Source organism: Nicotiana sylvestris, chromosome 9, assembly GCF_000393655.2.
Source record: "Nicotiana sylvestris chromosome 9, ASM39365v2, whole genome shotgun sequence".
Classification (NCBI taxonomy): domain Eukaryota; kingdom Viridiplantae; phylum Streptophyta; class Magnoliopsida; order Solanales; family Solanaceae; genus Nicotiana; species Nicotiana sylvestris.
The window spans coordinates 162,651,008-162,677,382 of NC_091065.1; the positions used below are offsets into that span (position 1 = coordinate 162,651,008).

The window sequence follows — 26,375 nt, forward strand, 5'->3', positions numbered from 1 at the left end:
TTTCCATTAATTTACACAAATAAACGTGTACACACAAATGCAATCAATAGCTGAAAATATCACAAAAAATTCACAAAATTGCACACAAAAGAAAAACTATTTTATTTTGAATTTTTGGGAGTAATTTGTGTGAGGCAAAAATCACGTGCTCACAGGTGTCTCTAGCTATCAGTCTGGTGCGCATTCCTGAGCAGGTTTCGGGACTCCTATAGTGAGCTGCTTCCTTTCCCATGCCGTTCAGCAGCCTGAAGGAGTCTCTCTTATGTATTTTTGTTGTCTATTCTGTTTCGGACAATAGGATAGTGTGGTTCTTTTGTATATTCTACTAGTTGCCTACAACTTGTGACACCAGGTCTTGACACACACATTAGTAGACTATTATTTTGAGGATTGTACAATTATTTTTGATACATTATTAGTTATTGCATGTCCTAATCTTAACTTAAGGAATTATTGAAAATATTTGGTAAAATTAAAATGAGAACTTATTTGGTAGTTTCCGCGTTGGCTTGCCCATCAATGGTGTTGGGTGCCATCATGATCTATTAGGGAAATGTGCCGATTCCAACCAGTCCGGGCCACCAGTAACACAATCCCAACCGGCACAAATGGATACTTTCAAGAGCCAGCCCCTATCCGGTAGGGGTGAGCATAAAAACCGAATTCCGAACCGAACCGAATTAATTTGGTATTTCGATTTTTTTTGTATTTCAGTTTATTCCGGTACAGAAATCTCAGTATTTTGATAATTCAGTACGGTATACGATATTGGGTTTTTAATATTTCGGTATTTCGATATACCAAAGAACCCAAAATAGTTTAGTCCAAGCCCATTGGAAAAACTTTGAATAAAGTTTATATATCAATCTTGATAACGTCCTAGCATAGTGATAAAAGCTTCATCAAAACCATTCTGGGGATACTATTTGCTTTATATAAAAAATAATTCTTTTTATTTTTGGCTCATCTAGAGTTAAGCATAAAGCCCTATTATTAGGTTGTGTAATCGCTGGTTCACCACAATTAAAAATGTTGAAGCTGAGATATTTTAGAATGCTTGTAAAATAGAGTTGAAAATGATCAACTACATATAATGTACCAATCTGCTGACCCACTAATACATTATCCTTCATATTTTTATTTATTTTATGAAGAGTAAGTCTTCGTCGCCTCTCATTAATTATAGTGGGAAAGTACTTACTGTTTGAGCTATCTAAGATTGATTATAAAATGCCTTAGGCGTAATAATTGGGTGAAGTCAACAAATCAGTAATTAATATCTCAATTTAGATCAGCTGGACCAGTAAACTAATCATAATTGTCACACCTCCTTCTTCCGCCCCCGCGAGGGTACAAGGAGTTTTCTCCAATTAAAGGACAGTCGAAACGGAATTTGTTTATTTATTTCAGAGTCGCCACCTGGGAATTTTACGGCATCCACAGTCACCGGTTTTAATCCCGAATCGAGGAGAATATGACGCTGTTTGTCATTCTGCGAACCAGAAATCCGAGTAAGGAATTCTGTTAATTCAGGAGAAGGTGTTAGGCATTCCCGAATTCCGTGGTTCTAGCACGGTCGCTTAACCATTTTTATACTTGGCTTGATTATCTCGATTTATTAAATACATTTTTTCTTGTTGCCTGATTTTGTTACCGCTTTTGTTTAGATTGTTTATAATTATAGACCCTTCTTGAAACGAATCACGCGTACGTATATTCGTATTATACATTTTTATAAATATAAAGAATCGTGTCACGCATACGTGTACACAATAAGATTGATAATATTTTTTATATTTTTTATTATATATAAAAAAACTTGTGTTCGAAATTGTGCTTAAAATAAAGTTAAGAACGTTTGTCGCTCTTGTATGATTAAATAGTGAACAACACATCTCGGGTTATATGAAATTAATTTAATATCCTCCGAAGAACCCCCTTTTATTTAAATATTTTGATCGAATTTGCGCGAACGCATAATCCGAATTGCCTTTAGAAGTATAATCAGGTCAGGCGAATGCATCCCTAATTACACAAAATATTCTTGATGGTAATATAAATTCTCTGTAAATATTAATTATGTCCATCTATTTTTAAATGTGAAAGTCATGGGAAATCACCGATTGGGACGCTTCCAAATTTCTTGAAAAGAATTCAAAATTTATTAGGTGTTGACCGCAGGTCATATTTTACACGTATGAATTATATACCTTAAAACTATTCAAATTTAAAGAATTAATGATATGAAAAACAAACAACGTGCAACTAAAACTACCATTTTTATCGTGAATACAATATCCGTATTTTGTTTATGTATTTTTAGTACTTGATAATTATATGCACAATTTGTCTGTTATTTTCCTAGGCTTAAGACTAAGTGTATACATTCGAAAACTTACCAAAAGCGAATTACGTATAAAAACTAGGAAAAAATTAATTGATAAGCAAACTAATAGTTGTCGAAGAATTTTCATTGTTTTATTCGGAACGGATTCTTTTTGTATATCTTTGACTTAAAATGTTGCAATTCGTATTTATAAATCTCACCCCTTTCTTATCAACTTGTTCTTAGTCCAAAGTTCTAATTATTTGGTTAATTCGCTTACGATGATTGAGTTTGGGATAGATAAAATCAAACCAATTTTTATTCTCGGCCTATGCAAGCTATTTACAAACACTAATTCTACACTTTGTAAAAATTATTGACATTAATTTTTATATACTATTTTTAAGAAATGAGTTAAACAAGTTTCTTAAATAAATGGACCATTTGTTGTTTGGAAAGAGAACTAATCTACAAAATGATTTAATAAAATGACATTACATGTAACATAGTTATACATCTGAACCATTCGCAATATTCCAACATCGTAAACGTAACGGATTATATCAATTCACCTTTCGCCTATTGGTTATACACATAACCGTTATCATGCCATATACGAACAAAATACAACTTACATCATCTAGCTTTAAACAAAAATCGGATATTTGACGAGATACGCTAATAATGTAGTTTCTTGATATTTCCATACTATCCTATACTTAGCCAACAATATCACAAGATTTAATTAATGGCTAGCTTTCTGCCATATTTCCTATCTTAACAATTCAAAAATACATGTCATCACCAAACTTCAAAATAAATAATATTACCGCAGAATTTATACTACTTCAAAAGGCAAATTGGCTAATAGTTTATCATGTCAAGTATAATACTATATTAACCAACTAAAACAAAACTGAAACTTAACTAATAGATTTAGATGAGTAGAGGACATAATTGCAATTCTAAACTTCATTTACTTGCAATGTTGAAGCTTTTCATGACATGATCTACAGATATGTACCTGGAAATGAGGGTAAAAGAGGTAAGGTTCAGCAGTAACAACAGCAACAAAAACCAGCAGAAAAATGCTAATGATTTAGCAGATTTGAGCCAAAAACAGCAAGACCCGTGAAAACAGACGAACAGTAGCAGAAATTTTATGAAAATTTCAGATCCAATCAAACAGTTTCACCAAACAAACCCAGACAGATATGAGGAAACCATATTTCTGACTTCTCTTATTTTTTCTGTTTTGTTTCAGATTTTGTGTGTGTGTGTGCATGCTTTTTTTCTGATTTTCTCTTCTTTTCTATCCTCCTCTATATCTGTTCTGCCTATCTGTTCTCTCTATCTGCTCTCTATCTCTGTCCCCTCTATCTATTCTCTCTCCCTGTCTCTCCCCTGCAATCAGTCCCAACACCCCCTCTTTATACAAGTATGCCTTTTCTTTTTGTGCTGCTCGACCCCTTTTCCCCTTTTAAAATTAGAATTTCCCACTCAAATAACACTAAGTCTGGATTTTCAATTAATCAAAACAACTAAGGATACCTTTTTCCCTTGATTTCATCCCCTTCCACTTTCTTTGGTTTCCCATTAGGATTAATTAATACCCCACTGATAAAGCACTAGCAATAAAGTATCATGCTAACTGTTTTATTCCCCAAACACCCCTGAAAATCCCTTAATATTACTGCCCCAGACCAAAACTACCCAAACTTAACAATTATCTAAACTAATCTGCCTAACAGCTAATAACCAATTCCTAAAATAAATCAAACAAACATTCTATCCTCACAGATTGTGCCAAACAGGGAAATGCAATAGCTATGATCGATCCAGCATACCAAATTTCTAATAACTAATTGACAAAAGCTGAATTCAAACATGGAACTAACAGACTGAACTTAAATAAAAAACATATTAATATCACACAGAACTCAGCAGAACCATTTAAACTGAAATTAGAAATCGAACTAAAATCAATACGAATGCAGGAGCTTGTCAGCATATTGACAATGCCCTGGAACTGATTGCTTAGAGATCAGCATACACAACATCCATTTGACAAACTTATTGATTTACAAACAAGAACGATTTAATTGACGAGTATTAATTAACTGATTACCTACGACAATTGTCAATAATCAGTGTATAAATAATTAGGCAGTTTCAATCAGTATTGACAAGAACAGAGATTTTAACAACTAATTGATGAACTTATCTGAATCGATTACACAGCTTATAATTATTCACAACAAAGAACAGAAACAAATTCGACCAAATAAAAAGGATACTGGGAATGAAAAGATGAATTGAGAGAATGTGGAAAATTAGAATACACAAATACACAGATAAACAAAAACCATAAACACAGGAAAAGAAAAAGGAAAAATACCTCCAACCTTCAGAACTCATACGGACACAGGCTCAAATTAGGATTCAGACCTTTTGATGTTGAACAGACTTTATTCGAAGTATTCTCAATTGAGAATACCTCGATTAAAGTCTCTTAGACCTCAATCTCTCATTTAATTTGGGCAATTTCCACGATTTGGATTTTTTAGGGTTCCTGATTCTTTGATCTAAAATTCGAACACTTCTAGACATAGTCGAACCAAACCAACGGTGTTTTAGGCACGAGGGAGGTCAGGTGGACAACTGGTGTGAGTTTGGGGTAGGGTTAGGTTTTACTCGAATCTTCAAATGAAGATTCGAGCAGTTCCAGGAAGATTCGAACCATGCTACTAACAGGTTCATGACGAGGATGGACAGGGGAAACTATGGTGTTAATTTGGAAGCCATCAGAGAAAGTTGGGTTTTCAGACCAAACTTTGATCGAAGATTTGAGATGTTGTGGCCTGATTCGAGGGAACTAACACCAGATCTGTAAAGAGGGTGTCGTGAGGAAGCTATGTTGTTAAGATGGGGTCATTTGGACCACCGGAACCGCCGTGAGGCGATTTCCGGTGGGCGGTGCACGGTGGTAGACGGTGGGGTTCATCTGGTCTCTTGAAAGAGACAATGAACAGGACAGGGGGGTGTTTGGTTTGGGGGTGGGGTATGGTTTGGGACTTATATACGGGGTGGGGTGGATGGACCATGGCCGTTGGATCAACTGAGAGCAATGGCCTGGATTAAACCACTCAAACAAACGGTGTCGTTTGGTCTCTTTGAGAGACCGGGTAAAGGTGGACCGGGTTGTGGGATCGGGTTTGTTCTAAGCTCTGGGGCCATTAGATCAAAGAAAATGGGCGGCTCAGATTGAACACCTGAAACGGTGCCGTTTCAAATCAAACCAGGGCTGCCTTGAACCGTTTGATTTGTTCGATCAACGACTCAGATTGAAAGTATCCAAACGACGTCGTTTGGGAGACGGCTGAGAGACCTGGTCCTGGACTGGGTTAGTACACACATTTGGCCTGATTTTTGTTAATTAAAAATGGCCCAGCCCAATTTTTTCTTCCTATTTACTTCCCCTTTTTTCATTTTCCTTTAATTCCTAATTATTAAATTCCTAATTTTAATTATAAAATCAAAATTACCCTTACAAAAATATTCATTACCCCTTAACAACCATTAACACACAAGACAAAACATTAATCACACCATGACATATTTAAATGGCAAAAATAGGATAAATGCATATTTTGTGATTTTCTTTTTCTTATAGCTAAATGACGGTTTAATTAATTCTTAAATGCGTAATTAAATCCTAGATATGCATGCAACATGTATTTTTTATTTTATTTTCATTTTACTATAATAAAGTAAACAGTTACAGATAACACACAAATAATTATCCAAAAATACCACATAAATTCTAAAAATTGCTTGCAAAGAAAAATTATTTGTGATTTCTTTCGGAGTAGTTCTTGTGAGGCAAAAATCACGTGCTCACAATAATTATTTAATTTGAGGTGAGATCATTTAATGGAACAATTTTGCTAGTATAAACGAACTAAATTGACCTTTGGTGGAATCTCAAACAACATGGATTACATTAGTTAATGGAGTGGGAGAAGGCAGTGAAGATTTGGTTTAAACCGAAACCGTACCGAAACCATACCGAACCAAACTAAAAAATACCGAACCGTACCGAAATATTTTGGTACGGTATTTGGTATACACAATTGATAAACTAACTACCGAAATACCGAACCGAAATTCTTAAATATCGAACCAAAATACCGAATTCTCACCCCTATTTAAATCCGAATTAAACGATGAATACTAATGTAGATTCGTGAAATGTAATAATTTCTGGATATACAACACTTACTCAAGTCGAAATCGTGAAAAACCTCTCTGGAGTCACCCAAATCCGTGCTTGAATGACCAAAAATGGAAGAAATTTCGGATTCCTTCGGTTTATACACTGTCCAGGGGTATTATAACAATTTTACGAGTGCGGTCGTGCTTAGGCCGCGCTCACAAGGCAGAAACTTTCGAATATGCGCGGCCGTCGCGCACTTGGGCATGCATATGACACAGGTCCAGTAAAATAGCCATAACTTTCTGTATACACCTCCAAATGACAAACGGTTTGATGTGTTGGAAACTAGACTCAAAGAGATTTAATTTAATAGGTTGTGCATCATACTTCTTATATACATGTAGATACGCTCATCCAAAGTAAGGTCTTGCGCGTACTCATTTGCAACTTTAGTCTATTATGTAATTTTTTCCAACTTGGCTTAGATTAGGACCTTCCTTAGACCTCATATCACTTATAGTATGTTTTGTACACTTGCTATCATACCCAATTGATATCAATCATGTTAATAGTCCTCGGATGAGAAGTAGAGTCCGCCCCCAAACGCATAACATAACTTATCTCTTCTTTCGCATATTTCAATTATTTGAATTTTACTAACTTTCAAAATTTCCAAAAATTTCGCAAAAGTTTCCTTTGTAACTGGGCCTATCCTCCTGTTAGAGAATCCCAGAAACCAATCCTAAAATATCATACGAATTTAGTCGAAACTTCAAATCATATCAAATAATGCTAAAACCGTGAATCACACCCCAATTCAAGCCTAATGAAACTAGAAACGTCCAACTTCTATATTCGATGCAAAAAACCTATCAAATCAAGTACGATTGACATCAAATTTTGCACACAACTTATAAATGGCATAACGAATCTATAAAAAATTTCAGCACTAGATTCCGACCCCGATATCAAAAAGTCAACCCCCGGTCAAACTTCCAAACTTAAATTTCTTATTTCCGCCATTTCAAGCCTATTTTAGCTACGGACATTGTAATAAATATCCGGACACACTCCTAAGCCCAAAATTACCATACAGAGCTATTGGAATCATCAAAAATCTATTCTGGGGGTAATTTACACATATTTTATCATCCAGTCCATTTATTCAACTTAAGCTTCCAAAACATGGATTGTTCTTTTAGTTAAATTTTGTATCATCTGAAAACAAAACTTGACCACTCTCGCAAGTAATAATACACAAAATGACGCTACTTAAGACTTCAAATAGCTGAATGGGATGGAAATGCTAAAAATGAAATGTCGGGTCGTTACAGTAATCGCTGGTTCACCACAGTTAAAAATGCTAAAGTTGAGATATTTTAGAATGATTATAAAATAGAGTTGAAAATGATCAACTACCAATAATGTACCAATCTGCTAACCCACTAATACATTATCCTTCATATTTTTATTTTATTTTATGAAGAGTAAGTCTTCGTCGCCTCTCATTAATTACAGTGGGAAAGTACTTACTGTTTGAAATTTGAATCACTTTCTTTCAGCTATCTAAGATTGATTATAAAATGCCTTAGGCGTAATAATTGGGCGAAGTCAACAAATCAATAATTAATATCTCAATTTAGATCAGCTGGACCAGTAAACTAATCATAATTATTTAATTCGAGGTGAGATCATTTAATGGAACAATTTTGCTAGCATAAACGAACTAAATTGATCTTTGGTGAAATCTCAAACAATATGGATTACATTATTTAATGGAGTGGGGAAGGCAGTGAAGATTTGGTTTAAACTGAAGCCGTATCGAAACCATACCGAACCAAATTAAAAAATACTGAACTGTACCGAAATATTTGGGTACGGTATTTGATATACACAATTGATAAACCGACTACCAAAATACCGAACCGAAATACCGAATTCCCACCCCTATTTAAATCCGAATTAAACGATGAATATTGATGCAGATTCATGAAATGTAATCATTTCCAGATATTGAACACTTACCCAAGTCGAAATTGTGAAAACCCCCTCTAGAATCGCCCAAATCCGTGCTTGAATGACCAAAAATGGAAGAAATTTCGGATTCCTTCGGTTTATACACTGTCTAGGGGTATTATAGCGATTTTACGAGCGCGCTCGTGCTCAGGCCGCGCTCACAAGGCAGAAGCTTTCGAATATGCGCGGCCGCTGCGCACCTGGGCGCGCATATGACACATGTCCAGTAAAATTGTCATAACTTTCTGTATACACCTCCAAATGACAAACGGTTTGATGCGTTGGAAACTAGACTCAAAGAGCTTTAATTTAATAGGTTGTGCATCATACAACTCCTTATATCCATGTAGATACGCTCATCCAAAATGAGGTCTTGCGCGTACTCATTTGCAACTTTAGTCTATTATGTAATTTTCCAACTTGGCTTAGACTTAGGACCTTCCTTAGATCTCATATCACTTATAGTATGTTTCGTACACTTGCTATCATACCCAATTGGTATCCATCATGTTAATAGTCCTCGGATGAGAAGTAGAGTCCGCCCCCAAACACATAACATAACTTATCTCTTCTTTCGCATATTTCAATTTTCCGAATTTTACTAACTTCCAAAATTTCCAAAAAATTCGCAAGAGTTTCCTTTGTAACTGGGCCTATCCTCCTGTTAGAGAATCCCATAAACCAATCCTAAAATATCATATAAATTTAGTCGAAACCTCAAATCATATCAAATAACGCTAAAACCGTGAATCACACCCCAACTCAAGCCTAATGAAACTAGAAACGTCCAACTTTGATATTCGATGCAAAAAAAACTATCAAATCAAGCCCGATTAACTTCAAATTTTGCACACAAGTTATAAATGGCATAACGAAGTTATAAAAAATTTCAACACTGGATTCCGACCCCGATATCAAAAAGTCAACCCCCGGTCAAACTTCCAAACTTAAATTTCTTATTTCCGCCATTTCAAGTCTATTTTAGCTACGGACCTCGTAATAAATATCTGGACACACTCCTAAGCCCAAAATCATCATACAAAGCTATTGGAATCATCAAAAATCTATTCTGGGGTAATTTACACATATTTTACCATCCGGTCCATTTATTCAACTTAAACTTCCAAAACATGGATTGTTCTTTCAGTTAAATTTTGTATCATCTGAAAACAAAACTTGATCACTCTCGCAAGTAATAATACACAAAATGACGCTACTTAAGACTTCAAATAACTGAATGGGATGGAAATGCTAAAAACGACATATCGGGTCGTTACAGTAATCGCTGGTTCACCATAGTTAAAAATGCTAAAGCTGAGATATTTTAGAATGATTGTAAAATAAAGTTGAAATCTTTGGTGGAATCTCAAACAACATGGATTACATTAGTTAATGGAGTGGGGAAGGCAGCGAAGATTTGGTTTAAATCGAAATCGTACCGAACCAAAATAAAAAATATCGAACTGTACCGAAATATTTTGGTATGTGATTTGATATAAACAATTGATAAACCAACTGACCGAAATATCGAACCTAAATTTTTAAATATCGAACCGAAATTTGGCAGGGAGAGCATATAATTTCCCGGAGTAGAACTTTACGCGGAGATATACTCAAAACGTTGAAACTGCCGAGACAAACGCCTGTGGTCAAAGTCCCAAGCACAGGAAGCTACTCCAGAAGAACAGATCAATGGAGAGCGGCGGCGCATTTGCAGGGCTTCATCGGCAACCCAGTTGTAATCACCTTCTCGGCCCATCACGAACCGCTATTAAGCTTCTTCCTCCTGCTAATTTCTTCACCGACAAACGCCGTTTTGCTCCTCTCCCTTCAAAGGTTTTTTGCTCCGCTCCTCTAATGCTCTTTTTCACTCTTTAGCTACTTTACTTTCAATTCGAAATGTCGTTGCTTTATAGTGCTTGTCTGTATTTGTTAAATTTGTGTATGTTCAGTTTAAGTTATATACATCATCCTTATAAATTTTGAGTTTAAGTTAACTTGAGTATAAACTTTTCTTTACACTCAAAGCTCCTTAATATGTGAAATTTGTAATTTTGAAATAAGATAAGTTAAGATGTGTATAACTCAAACTCTTTTAACATATAACTTAAATCCTTTTGTAAATCTGTGCATGTAAGTGTTGATTTTGGTTAATTTTGTGTCTTCAGCTTCAGAAGCAGTCACATTTTGCTTCTTACAGTAGTAATAGCTCCCAAAACAATGGGAGTGCTCTTCAGGTGGCCTCTCCTGCAAGGTAATTTTTTCCTTATCTTTTTATTGTTTTGCTGCTTTTGTTTTACAATTTAAATGTCCCACTCCCAAAATCTATTTTCCCTTCTTTATTTTTGATTTGTACATTTGGATTGCTATTTTGTTAATTTTGAGTATATTCAAACGCAGTCAATTTTCAAAAAACAAAAATGAAAATAATCAATATCATCACATCATGATATTACTCTCATATTTTTTATGACGGGGCTGTCTGGTCCAGCTTGGACGCACCTCAACTATTCCACCGGTTACTTGCTACCTCTCACCAGCTTAGTTATTGGATAACTCTGATGATTAAGGGTTAAGGCTTAGGAAGATAAAAAGAATTCACCTAGTATTTATTGCCTCCGCTAGAATTTAAACCCGAGACCTCATGGTTTTCTATCACTTTATAGACCACTAGGCCACACCCTTGGGTGCCGTGGAAGTACTCTCATTTGCTGTTTAAAAAGTGATAATTTTAAGGTCTTGTTTGTGAGTCCGTTTCTTCCAACATTTCCTGAATTAAGGTGGCTATTGTGCAACTAGAATGAACTAAGTTACATAAATCAATCAACACAAAGGTGCTACTTCTTGATTAGTAAATAAAGATGACAATATCTGTCTATCTCAAACAATGTTGTCAAAGGCTCATTTAAGGCGCGCTTAAGCCCTAAAGCTCAAAAAAGCTCAGGGAGGGTGCTTCGCCTCACTTAAGTTGCGCTTCAGTATAGGCAGGGCACCAAGACATGCCCCTTATTGCCCATGAGTTCTATCTTGAATGGAGCAATGCTAGACTATAAATATAATCGGCAAATAAGTGTATTAGTTGTTAAGGAAAACAATATAAATGAATTTGTTACTTTTCTCTTGAATTACATATATATTTTATTTTTTCTTGCATTGCGCCTTTTTTAACTAAAGCCCCTACTTAAATTGCGCTTTGCGCTTAAAGCCCCAATTGACCTAGAGCGCTTTTTAGAGCTTTTCGCCTTTGACAACATTGATCTGAAATAGGTCGCCACATTTCATAGAACCAAAATAACTTAAATTATACTAAGATCCTACATGAATTTAGGTAGTCTCATCATGCAGAACCAAGATAGCCTAAATTACATAAAGATGCTGCATTTTTTTCCAACAAATAGCACATGAAGATAAAAGAGTTGAATTTAGGTTGCTATAGTGTGAGCAACGAGAATAGGCTAAATTACATAAATATGCTATTTTATTTATTATTCCCTCTGTTCCAGTTTATGTGAACCTATTTCCTTTTTGGTCCGTTCCAAAAAAAATGACCCCTTTCTAGATTTGGTAACAATTTAACTTAAACTTACAATTCTACCCTTAATAAGAAGCTTTTATAACCACACAAATATTCTGGGCTCCTTTTTGACTTGTTTAGGACCACAAATTCCAAAAGTCTTCATTTTTTCTTAAACTTCGTGCCCAGTCAGACAGGTTCACATAAATTGGAACGAAGGGAGTAGTATTTAGGGATGGCGTGACCTGAATTTAGGTGGCTGCATAAGGGAGAACCTCCAACCAAGATGTTGAGAGTTTAATTCGCTAATGGAGCAAAGTGGAAAAGGACCACTTTTGATTCTTGGAAGAAAGGTTCGGGGTGTTGGGTTTACCATATCTAAAAAAGAAAATAAAAAACTGCAACAATCTGAATAACCTAAATTTCCTAGAGATGCAACTACAACGAGATCTCTCTATAACAGCATCCCTATATAACAACACTTCACTATAAAAGCCAAGCTTTTTTGGAACCAATTTTCATGTTATGTTATAATATATGTTCTATATAACAACACTTAGCTATAACATCCAAAAATATTCGGAACAAACAAGGCTGTTATAGAGAGGTTTGACTGTATTTATTTTGAGAGACAGACTCAAAAATATTTTACATGTTGCTTTGGTTCGACAACATAGACAGGAGCATCTTGGAAAATATCTGAAATCAGAAAAAGAGAAAGTACAAAATGTCTTGCGCATCACGGGATAATCACTACTTTTATTTTTTCTTTTGGGGCAAATGGATGGTGTGGTTGTATCCTGCACTAACAACTAAAGAAACGAATACTCACATTGTTAGGAAATATGAACTAGTGACGCATAACCAACATAAGCTTGGACAGGAATATGCTTTTATTGGGCTTAAGACCTATTTATCTAAGGGGCCTTAACTTTAACCTCAACAGCCTCATTGGATCATAGGCTAGTCATTGCAGATATTGAAGATATTACTTATTAGCCTTGAGAAGTTGAGGTGGTTAAATCTGCCCGCTTTTGAACCAGCTTTCATTCTATGCAACTACATTGCGGAATACAGCAATTCTAACAAACAAAATCATAAAAGTAGAGCCTGCTAATATTGATACATCAACACATTTTCCTGTAATTAAACAATTTTTTATTTTCAGACCATCTATCAAGTGCCCTGCTTGTTTGCTCACAAAAAAAAGTTAGAGATCATAAAAGTAGTGCCTTTCTTGTTTTCTTGCTTGTAGACCAACTGATAGAAAGTGTGTTTTCTTGTTTTCTTGCTAGTAGACCAACTAATAACAAGTGTGTTTTCTTTATAAAAACAGTACAACACCTGAATTAGCCGACATCGATTGGGATAACCTTGGCTTTAGCATTACGCCTACTGATTATATGTATATCATGAAATGTTCTCGAGATGAGAACTTTTCTAAGGGTGAGCTACAGCGTTTTGGGAACATCGAGTTGAGCCCATCTGCTGGGATATTAAATTATGGACAGGTCTGTTTTGCACCTTATCTTGGTATTCATTTTCATTTCCAGCATTCTTTTTGTTAATCTTAAATACATTGCTTATGTTATTCATTTTAATGATTACTGTTCCACTTTCATCTGTCAGACTTTACTTAAATGCTTGTAGAAATATTGATAGGGACTGTTTGAAGGTTTAAAAGCCTATAAAAGACATGATGGTAATATATTGCTATTTCGACCCGAGGAAAATGCTCTGCGCATGAAGATGGGAGCAGAACGTATATGCATGCCTTCACCATCTGTTGAACAGTTTGTGGAAGCTGTAAAAGCCACTGTTTTAGCAAATGAAAGATGGGTAATGACTCACTTCAATCTTAGTGGGAAATCCTGTTATTGGGAGATTTATGTCCTGACTTCAATTCCTTACTTCAGATTCCTCCTCCTGGTAAAGGTTCATTATACATAAGACCGTTGCTTATGGGGAGTGGAGCTGTTCTTGGTGTTGCTCCAGCTCCTGAGTACACATTTCTGATTTATGTATCACCTGTGGGAAACTATTTTAAGGTACTTTTTCCCGCATCCTTGGCTTACATGTGTATATGCTTTTTTGATGCATAGGCATAACACTTCTAGGATTTCTGCTCCTTATGATTTTTCCTTTTGCTAATGACTGGTTAGCTTTTGTATTGCCATAAATGTGACCATTGACTACTTAAAATATGGATCATATGGCTTTAGATGTTTGAAGTGTAATTAAATGCGTTCATCGATTTGAAAATTGCATATTTGTGTACAGAGGATGCATATTATAGATTTTCCCCCTACTTCTTAGTGTTATCCCCTGTCTGGTACTATAGAGTAGCAAGCCTTGCTGTATAAAATGTTTGTGAAAAAAGAGAGTAACTTGAAATGGAACAAGTAGAAATGTGTGGACGTGTGAGAATATGAACAGCAGAATGGAGTTAATTTTTTTCCCTTTTTGAATTTCTGTCGGAGGCAATTTAAGAAAGCTTATTACTGGTGTACTTGCAGTTAGTTGGATCATACCCCAGGCTTCGAATGTAACTTTTTATTTCGGTTCACAACTGCTTCTTTCAATGTTTCTTGCATATCACAGTCCATGAAAATATTAATAATTGGTAAAATGAATAGCTTAAGGTAGATGTCATGATGCATGCTTCTTTTACTCAAGAGAACTTTAAATCCAAAATTATCTGACTCTGCGTTCATTTGGTTTATGCCTGGCAATCAAACATAACTGCACTGGATACATGTACCAAGAAACTTTTCTATTTTGGAAAATTTTGTCATATATTTTCTTCAGTATGTGTGAGATTACCTTTCAAGTCAATTTTTTCTCTCTAGGACTACTTCCATCTTTACGAGATGTTTCAAAACTTATTCAGCTAACTATAGTACTTAATAAAACCAGTGATGAATTCACCATTCTGGTTTTGAAGTATCAAATCCCCTAAATTACCGGTATAAAACTTCCGTCAATGTTCATTCCTATTGGAGATGTAAAAGGACAAATTATTGTGGTCTGTTGTACAAATTATGCTTCAATTCTAAAAGCCTACGCCTATAAACGAGGAAGTCTTTCTGCTGAATTATGTGAAAATCTAGTTGTTTAAGTTCATCATGACCCATGAAATTACTGTTTTTTTGGTTATTCTCTCTGCTCGCTTCTCAAATATATATTTACAAGTACTGCAGAAAGGGGGAGGGGGGGGGGGTTACAAATTTTATATTCAGTAGTTAACCCTGCTCTTTTGTTTCTTACACTTCATATGGTTATTGAAAAGCTTGAGTTGCTGATTGAGTATCATGAGAATGAATTGGAATTAGATACAAGATTCTTTTTGATGAAGTTCTATTGTGAATGCTATCACAATATTCATTAGACCCGAATTCTTGTGGCTAAATTTTGAAATATTCAAGTTTGTATATATTCAAGTCCTTGATGTTATTGGTTGGAGAAAATATAGGTGATGTCAATTACAGCTGGTACATGAAGTGAAAATTTGAAGGAATATAAAAAAGTTAACACACCATCTCACAATCATCTTGCTACTTTCAAAACAAAAGATCATGGTGTCAATAAGGAATATAAAAAGATAGGAAGATGAAGGTCTGTTGTTAATTCTCAAACTTCGAGTGAGCATGGCGTCTTTTGTTGTAAAATTCCATGTTTGTGTTATGATAATCATGTTATGACTTGGGTCCCTTTCTACGGTCACTTCATTTTACTTTCTTGGCAGGAAGGTATGGCACCAATAAATTTGGTAATCGAGACAGAAATGCACCGTGCAACTCCTGGCGGAACTGGAGGTGTCAAGACTATAGGAAATTATGCAGCAGTAAGCTAGGTTTACAGAAAATCAGCTTATTTCAGATTTCTGTTTATGTAACATTAACGATGATAAATAATCATGAGGTCCCACTTAGCTTGTTTATCCTTTTTGTCACCATCCTCACCCTCTATTGTTCCTTGAATATTTGATAATGTCCTCTACATTCAGCTTTCGCCTTGAACTTCTAAATACCATCTAACAAGCATATAAAGTCATTACTTCAAATTTGCGCATTCTTGTGCAACTGACCTGGAGTGGTCTCTCTTATATCTTGGTTACACTTGATATTTTCCAAGGTGGGTTATAGTTTTATAATCACGTTATCCATGGAAATATCTAATGTAAACTGCCCTACAGTGGTCTGTCTTATTCCTCGATACTTTTGAGCTTTTCACTCTTGTGTTACACTTGACGTGATTACAAGGGGGGTTGTAGTTCTATAATCATATTATTTCCTGGAAATACCTAACTTTAAAGGGGAGCTGGGATCATGAGCAGAAAAAATGATTTGTGCTTCTAATTATTTGATATCTAACTTATAGTTCTGGAATAATACGAGTCTAAATGGACCAAAATGGGTATTGAGGATTCATATAGCTGACCAAAACAAGCTTGGGATTGAGACATGTTCTTGTTGAGTATTGAAAGTCAAATATGCAATTGTTGATAATTTCCTTTTCATCTTTGGGTTTTCAAATGCAGGTTCTGAAGGCACAGAGTGCTGCTAAAGCTAAAGGCTACTCTGATGTTCTGTACCTTGATAGTGTGAACAAAAGATACCTAGAGGAGGTTTCCTCTTGTAATGTTTTCATTGTGAAGGTATAATATTACGTCAGTTTTATCTGTGCATGTTAAGAATATGGTGGGCCGATAAACATTGTTGCTAGCCTAGAGAAGAGTACAGTTGTTTAGATTCACCAAGTTTTTGTCAAACAGTGGCATTTGTCCTACATGGATACTTTAAATTCTCTGCACAGACTTCTTTAAAAATTATTGTATTGTTGAAGGCCACTATTTCTTTTAAATACTATTTTCTCAGGGTAATCTGATAACAACTCCTGCAATTAAAGGAACCATTCTTCCTGGTATTACACGAAAGAGCATAATTGATGTAGCTGTAAGCCAAGGATTCCAGGTACCCCTGTTTGCCTTTACATTAACATGCTTGAGTACTAATCCTACTTGCCATCGTATAATGGTATGAATACTTAGTTTTTGTGTTTCATCATGGTGCAAGCATTTGGAGTCCTTTTTTTTAAAGTTGAATTATCTGATAGCCTTGGTATATAAGAATATATAGACCCTGTAACTGAACTAAGGAAGACGTAAATATGATGTTCGTCATATTTGTAATGAACACCAGGCCAGAAGACTCAGAAGAAATGAATATTGTGCTTGCCCAATCTTAGCATATAAGATTCTGACTTAGTTGAATGAAGATAATTATGGGTTTTACATTTTCAGTGGATGAGCAACAAAGATGTCGCGGACTAGGGGTGTCAAATGGGCGGGTAGGGCTGAAATTAAGCGGGTCAAAATGGGTTGAATTTATAAACGGAACTAATTGGGCTAAAAAGCGGGTTGGGTCATGACTGCCCAATTTGACCCACTTAAAATACAACAGATATCAAGTTCAATGATCTAGATCAGGCCTCACATTTAAACTTTGTAATGCAATTATCTTCCAGTAATATAAAACTCCAATGATAGATCAGCCCAACCAGTAGTGTTAACAGCATATCAACTGCCAGCCTAATAGGTATGCTTCTATCTGTTTTTTGACAAAATAAAGGTTTCCAATAAAAGAAGTACCAAATATCCACTTGACAGAAGGCTCAAAATCAGCCTAATTACAAAAATCTTTTTGCATATCACTCCCAAGCTCAAGCATTTCGAGACTGTTGTTGTAGGCACTAAAATTACAATTCGTAGAACCAAGAAATACTTGCAAACAATTTTTTTGCAGTACACACACAATTCTCAGCAACAATGAACCAACTAAATGGAATACCAAGTTTGCATAAGCTATGTTAGAAACTAATCTATCAGCTTGGTTGACAAATCTAACTCCTTCCCGTGAACCTAAACATCATCTGATGATAAAACTTTGAGAAAATCCATTAGAGCAAACTAATTGCTCCTTCTACATTCGAAAGAAACAGTAGGCTTGCATCGGTCAAGATGTCCACAAATACTCCATAAAGAACCAATCATCACAACATGACCTGCACAAGAGCACATTATCAGCTTAATCAACATTACCTACAAGTAAAACCAATTAATGGCAAGAAAGATTGATCAAGAGACCATCCGACTTCATTGAATTCTTATCTCTTTGGGTCATTGGGTCATCATCTGCAGGATTCATTAACTACACAAATGTATGGAAGTTCTATAAGCACAATCTAAGGATAACAAGCAAACTAATAAGATAAACAAACCAAGTCAGATAGGAACAAACCAGAGGAAAATAACAATAAAGTGTGCATGAAAGGTTATACCAATACTATGAAAATCAATTCCAACTGTCACTGCCAAGTCATTTACGGAGAAAGAAACAAAAAAACAAAGGCCTTGTAGTGACAACAACTATTCTCCAAGAGGATAGAAACTTATTCGCCCAATTAAAAACAAATAATGACTATTTCTTCCCGAACTCTCCGTCAAAAAACGATTGTCTAACTTAATTGCTAATGTATCTGGGAAGGCTAGAAGAACAAAAACCTGCAGATATCACCAAGCTACTGAAAGTTTTAGCAGCAATTTTCTCCACGTCTATTGCATTGATCTTCCTCTTCAAAATCAACAGTTGTTATATACATACAGATTAAAGAAAAATTGTCAAGCTACATGAATGATTTTATTAAACAAATTATATGATAATATTTTACCTTGCTGACCATAAAGCCAATCTCGTGAACACAACTTAGCTTCTGCATTCTAAGGTAAAATAGAACTTCGTATTTACCAATAACACGACCACCGATGCTGAAAATAAACTCGGATGCAATAGTACTGATAGGAATACATAACAAATCACGTGGCATCAGAGAGTTTTCCGAAACTTAAGCACATCTAGATCTTCATTTCCTTTGCGAACCAATACGGGCCCTTCCAAGTAAAAATCTAGTTGTATCTTTTCTAAACCAAGTTCAAATGGACTTTCTTAAATATCAAACTCATCCATTTCATCCACCATTTCAACATCACATCCACCACTACTACTTCCTATCATATCAACACCAGTAATTGGACATTTCAAGTACTTCTTAAACAATTTATGCATAGTATCTTCAACAACCTTTACCTTTTCATCAATTGAGTGGTGGGAGTGGTGAAAAATTTCAATAACTAAATTATATGGAATTTAAACATATGGAATTATTGTAATAAACGCATTAGTTGGTGTCCAGTTGTATTGTAAAACAAAGGATAAACTTTAAATGGTCAAGTTTATTTATATTTTTGTGGAACATTTTTTATAATGATAAATTTCCTTGACTTTCATTTTCTCGTTAAAAAAAATGGTAGGATTGTTATCGTATTTATATTTGAGAAAGAAAAAAAAAGAAAAGAAAAAAAATACTAGATGAAAAGACTATTTACGTTAGAATCCCACTACTCATGCATAGTCATCACAGTGTTATCAAAGGCGAATAGCGAAAAAAAGCTCTAAGGTAGTAGGCATATATAGAGAAATAATGCTAATATGTATGTATAGTCAAAGACTAATAATTAAACGCATACAATTTACGATAAAGTGTTATATAAATTGTTTGACCACCACCACATACTGAATTGCGGCCACCCTGAGTCCAAAGTAGTGTTTACTATCCTCGGATCAACCACGGGCCCCATGAGATTGTACTACCTTTTCACATCAAGCTATTTAAGATCTTCACCTTCACCTTTAATTGTAGATGTAGTCTTTATATCTGTATTTATATTGATATTGCTCATAATTATTTAAAATTCAGTTATAATGTAAACTTAGTTTTAATGTAAAAACCCAAAAAGAAAAAATGTAGATCCTAAAATGGGGAACTGTGTATATATGTCAATAAAATTAGTAATTTTGGAAATTAAGGCTAATGTTAACAGGAGACGAGCAATCAATTTATTTGCCCCTGCAACATTTTTCTAAAAACTCGTACCTAAGATTTTTTTTTAATAAAAGGCCTTAATCTTTTCAATAGAGTATATACACACACAACATATGCAAAAGTTAATGTTTTCTTTCCCTTTTGTCATACTTGTGTATAATGTAGTATTCTTAAAAGACAAAACCTTTAACTTCAAATAATAATGATATTACTTATATCAGTTAGAAATAATTCTAGTTAATAAGATATTAGCCATGTGTTTGCATTATACTATCTTAGATGTTAATGTAAAAAACTTTATTTACTAATGTGAAGATTTGAGTAGTTTGACTCAAAATTCTGAAATATTTCTACTATTTTCTAAAGATTTTTATACCTTTTTCTTCTTCCAACAATTCTACCATTAGAAATCAAACAAAAACAAATCAGTTAATTAATTTGAAAAGAAAAAACATAAACCAGTAAATATGTTTCTAGAACAATTTCCCACCTATAACTCACTTCAGATGTTCATAAGGCAGATGTTCCTTTTTTTTGTTAACATCTATCAAAAATCCTTCAAATTAAGCTTGCATTCTCTGCATTCTGCCTGGACCTCAGTCGCATCTTCACCAACACTTTCTACTATCCTGCAAATTTTTGATTCGTATGTGCCAAGTGAAAGGTCTTTAAACAAATGGTCTTATTTAGCATTAAAGGAAGCTAAAACGTCCAATTGAAAGATCACGAAAGTACATAATCTGCAGCCTCATGAACAAAAATGCATGGGAAGATATAGCAGGACCATTTTGGATTTTCGTTATCCTTCTCATTCATCAAGTGTGTATATGCCCCTGACCTATGTAGAGCTACAATACAAAGGTCCAGGATTCGGAATTAAGGAAAAAAAGTTAGTTATGGACTGCTTGCAGTAGAAGGAATGGTATCGGGCCGATGAAAAATGTAGTTGATGGCAAAGTGGTTCTGTTTTTCTTAATTATCTGGATAATACAACAACAACAACGACCCAGTATAATCCCACAAGTGGGGTCTGGGGAGGGTAATATGTACGCAGACCTTACCCCTACCCCGAAGGGTAGAGAGGCTGTTTCCAGGAGACCCTCGGCTCAAAAGGCTCAAAAAAAGCAATAGGAGATAATATATTAGTACCATAAAAATGCGTAATAAAATAACAACAATATATAGGAGATACGAAATATGAAACACAGGATACGAAATACGAAATACGAATTAGATGGTTGGTATAGTACAACTAGAAGGTAAAGCCCTGCATCAATAGACGACCACTGACATTCCTAGTCTAACTCCTAACTAGATAGTCTCTCTCAGTTGTGCTGTAAAAATATTCACCCTCTCCCCTAACCTACAACCTTAATGCTCGACCTCCATAATTCCCTATCAAGGGCCATGTCCTCCGTAATCCTAAGTCGCGTCATGTCATGTCTGATCACCTCTCCCCAATACTTCTTAGGTCTCCCTCTACCTCTCCGCGTGCCCACTACAGCCAGTCGCTCACACCTCCTCACCGGTGCATCAGTGCTCCTCCTCTGAATGTGCCCAAACCATCTGAGTCTTACTTCCCGCATCTTGTCCTCCATGGGGGCCACACCCACCTTCTCTCGAATATCTGCATTCCTAATCTTATCCATCCTTGTATGCCCGCACATCCACCTTAACATCCTCATCTCTGCTACTTTCATCTTCTGGGTGTGTGAGTTCTTTACCGGCCAACATTCAGTTCCATACAACATGGCAGGCCTAACTACTGCTCTATAAAACTTACCTTTTAGTAACGGTGGAACTTTCTTGTCACACAAAACTCCCGACGCTAACCTCCACTTCATCCACCCCACCCCTATACGGTGTGTGACATCCTCGTCAATCTCCCCGATCCCCTGAATAACCGATCCAAGGTACTTGAAACTATCTTTCTTGGGAATGACTTGAGAGTCAAGCCTCACTTCAACTCCCGCTTCCGTCGGCTCAACTCCAAATTTGCACTCGAGGTATTCCGTCTTCGTCCTACTCAACTTGAAACCTTTAGACTCAAGAGCATGTCTCCAAATCTCTAGCCTCTCGTTGACGCCGCCTCTTGTCTCGTCAATTAGAATAATGTCATCAGCAAATAGCATGCACCATGGAACCTGTTGTAAGCTGAATTGTGGTATTCATGATCTTCCTTAAAATGCTACAGAATAGGCAACTGTGCAATAAGAAAAATGGAGTTCTAGGAGGAAAAGCAAGACCCAAATTCACTGCATCAACAAATTTCACCAAATCACAACAGTTCTGTTCTGGAAGACACAAGTCAACTTTCATGAAATCCGAAAAAAGGAAGAAAATATGAGTTATAGCAACAAAAAAGAGGAGAATATGAGTTGTAAAAAAAGAAAAGAAAAAGGAAATAGCATAACCTTTTGATTTCTTTCCGTTAGTAAATTGGTTTTACGTCTACTGCACCTAAAGAAAAAAGAGGAAAGAAAAGAAGTAAAGGCAAAAAATTTAAAAAATAAATAAATAAAAAGGACATGAAGAAAATGAAGTTTTGGAAAGAAAACTAGTATGGTAAAGACTTATCGTATCAGCATTCTGTCTTTGACAATTTCAAATTGTGCCTTTTCATCTCTTTACTTTTCTCTTCTTTCATTTCCTTATGTTTTTCTTTTCCTTTTTCATTTCATATTCCTTTTCTCTTTTTGTTTCCTTTTTCCTACCATTCAATTCCTCCGAAAAATAAGAAATTGTCAGTATATTAATCGTTATTTGTCTCTGTAACATCTTATGTGCACGTTGTTTTTGGTACTATTCGACACTTCCCATGAAATTTCTTCCTTTTCTTCTTTGCTGGATTTCTTTTTATTTTATTTTATTTGGGTGCTATTCGACACAGCCCACTTCTAATTCATCTTGTGCCCAACCCATGTAATGCTGGGCGGGTCATCAATCTTTTGGCCACATTTGACACTCCTATTGCGGACATACGTTACCAAGAGTTGTTTTCTAGTGTTAGATGTGAAATGTTTGGCTTACAATCTCTAATTTATGCAACAAGAGCAATGTTTCTCCATTGCTTAAATCATCTACACAGAACTATCGAGTGATAGAATTGAACTTCAATAACTATGGCATATATGTTGGTCATCGGTCTGGAAGAACAAACAGAACCTTTCAAGTTCAGTTCTTTCCACAGTGAGTCAAATTTGTAGCAAGGACGTTTTGATGATTAGGTTCCTGACATAATGATGGACTTTACCTTACCATTAAACAATTGAATTTGGGATTGGATCTATCTTTTAAAAAAAACAAATGAATTTGGGAAAGAATGGGAACTTCCTTTACTTTTTCTGCAAGTAGTTCACTTGGTAGAGCCAGTCACTAAATACTTCATGCATGACAGGACTATTATTCTAACACCATAGGATTAATATGTAGGTTGAAGAACGGCATGTGTGTGTGGACGAATTGCTTGGTGCTGATGAAGTGTTCTGCACAGGAACTGCAGTGGTTGTATCTCCTGTGGGCAGCATTACTCACATGGGCAAAAGGTATGTACATAAATTGGAATGGATCAACATCATTAATAATACAACCCTTTTCAGTGTGTTATCTTTTTAGTTTTGTTTCTCTCCTGCTGCAGCTAGTGAGACGGCCATGAACGTATGCCATGAGATAGTGATTTGTAGTTAGTTAGTCCTTTTCAATACATGAATACTAATGCGAATGTTCGTATTGTTGGGTAAGTAAACTTGGGAGAAATAGAAAACTAATGGGCAATGGCTTTGATAGAGTAATCTATGTCCAGAAGGATTTAAAGCCAAAATGAAATCCAAGTTCAGCAAAACTTGAATTTCCCCAGTAACACAATTTGAATTTTTCAGAATATTAATGAGAGAATTAAAATCTGACTTCAACTAGGTTTTGGAGGTGAAAGGTAATTTTATAATACCTTAAGACACGACTGTTGGAACATGCAACTTTTTGACAGGCACCTTCAACCATCATCTTTTTATTTGAAATTTGCACTCGCCTTTTCTTCTCTTTCTAATCACAAACTCCACTAACACATATGTGGACGTCTATGCATGACTTTAGAAGGAAAAAACTATCTAGGTTTGGAAGGTTTTGATTAAAGACCTGCTCGTTTACATTTTTGCAGGGTAACATATGGAAGTGATGGGGTTGGTCGTGTATCACAACAGTTATATTCTGCTCTTACTAGCCTACAAATGGGACTATCAGAGGATAAGATGGGTTGGATTGTCGAGCTGAAGTGAGCTTTTGCATCTAAGGGATAGTACCTTTCACCTTTGTGTTCTCCTTGTGCTAAAGTTTGTGTGTAAGTTTTCGACTTGCCTCTTTATTAGTTAACAATTTCGGTTGATATCATCCCTATATGTATCTTTGATATGTACTGGGCGAAGGAGAAGTAACTATGGGATGATGTAAATTTTGGGGGAAGTGCATGGTTAGCCACTAATAACACATGTATTTACTTTTAAGCCACTGTTTAAAATGTCTTTAGTCTTTAGCCACTGCTTTAATAAACTTTACCTGCCCGGACGAAACATTCTTCTGCTCATAAAAGTTCAGAACCAAGTGTCCTTAACTTTTGAACTTGCAACTCTAAGTTAAAGACTTCAGGATTACATGTCCTTAACTTTTGAACTTGCAACTCTAAGTTCAGGACTCAGGACTACATGTCCTTTGAACTTAGAACTCAAACCTGTCCTTAAGTTCTGTGCTTGTAACTCTAAGTTATGGACTACTTGTCCTTAACTTTTGAACTTGTAAGTCTAAGTTCAGGACCTATTGTCCTTAACTTTTGAGCTTGTTAGTCTAAGTTCAGACCAAATGTCCTTAACTTTTGAACTTGTAACTGTAAGTTCAGGACCAAGTGTCCTTAACTTTTGAGCTTGTTAGTCTAAGTTCAGGACTTTAGGACCTATTATCCTTAACTTTTGAGCTTGTTAGTCTAAGTTCAGGATGAAGTGTCCTTAACTTTTGAACTTATAATTCTAAGTTTAGGACCAAGTGTCCTTAACTTTTGAACTTATAATTGGTGGGATGCAATTTTCCGGTCTACAACTTAGGTTTGTTCTTCTGTGGTCGTCTTTGCGCATATATCTCTCTAATAGGTTGAAGGCTATCGATTACTGTTTTTGCTTTCTCATTTATTGTCTATGTATGCTCCTCTCTATTTACTTGTTTGTGTACCTTTTAGGTTTTTCTTGGAGGATGGACAGCGGTCATGGCATCTCTTGACAACGTTGGGGTATGGAACCTCAGAGCAGAAAGGGTAAAAATATTTTTTCGTATTAATTTTAATAAAGTAGTGGCTATTTGTGCTCAGCGGTAAAAATACTGGATACAAACTAAATATCATGTTAAAAAGTGGCTATCCCATGCCATTTCTACTTAAAATTTTCCTCTAGACCCCAAAATGACACAAGTCTGTTTGGTGAAACTGCTTTTTCTGATATTTTCAATTTTATCTCGTCAAAATTCCATCGTTGTACATTTACAAGTTTATTCGACAAGTTGTAGTTCCTAGTCTTATAAATGCGTGGCCATAGATATGAGAGAACAAAAGGCTACCAAAAGTATAAAGAATGTTATGGTCGTTACATCAGAATATGAATTGCTTCTCAAGAGCCAGGAAGTTTCAAATATATTGTTTCTTCTCCATATTCTTAATGCAGACTCGTGCCCGGATAAAGGAGAAGGGTTGGGTAGGTTGACACTTGATAGCCAGCGTTAAGTTAGTCAATTTCGAATGCAGAGCTAGGTCTCCTTCCTTGTCAATTACATCGCTCTAGCTCACTTTTTTTTCTATTTTTTTGTGTTCATATTTTAATTATTCAATTTCGGTTACTGTCGCTGCTATTTTTTTGTGTTCAAAGTTATCACTTCAATTAAACACATCATTAAAAATTGCTAGAAGAATAACTACAAATGGATTTAGAAGGCAAGGATATGAACTAAGATCCGACATTCAAAAATCTATTCTCTTGTCAGTAGGTCATTTTAGTTTTTAAATTTATATACTTCTCTGCTCTCCCCCTTAGATTTTTAATTAAAGTGTTTCCCATGCAATTCAGAAAAGGTTAACTAACCACCCCGAGCACGCGAGAAAGAGAAAACAGGATAAAGCTTTCAGAAAAATCTATTTTTTCTCATGCAATATGCTGGGTAGGGGTGTTCAAACTGAATCGGAAAACCGCACCAAATCGAAAAGTCAAACCTCAAAAATCCCAATTAGGTTTGGTTTGATTTGGTTTGGTATTGAGTAAAAAAATTCGAACCAACCGGACATATAAATATAGAATTTTTATATAGAATTTTTTTAGAAAACGTCTAAAAAT

General features: G+C 35.4%; 1 protein-coding gene across 1 annotated transcript; it reads left to right on the forward strand.

The window, feature by feature from the left end:
* Positions 1-10,124: 10,124 nt before the first annotated feature.
* Positions 10,125-25,528, forward strand: LOC104223526 (branched-chain amino acid aminotransferase 2, chloroplastic). The gene is made up of 11 exons (XM_009774984.2): positions 10,125-10,394; positions 10,727-10,812; positions 13,409-13,583; positions 13,735-13,911; positions 13,989-14,120; positions 15,818-15,916; positions 16,613-16,729; positions 16,950-17,045; positions 23,446-23,558; positions 24,170-24,349; positions 25,235-25,528. Exons 1-10 carry the CDS (start codon positions 10,251-10,253, stop codon positions 24,285-24,287), a joined length of 1,257 nt encoding a protein of 418 aa, XP_009773286.1. The 5' UTR covers positions 10,125-10,250; the 3' UTR covers positions 24,288-24,349; positions 25,235-25,528.
* Positions 25,529-26,375: the final 847 nt, after the last annotated feature.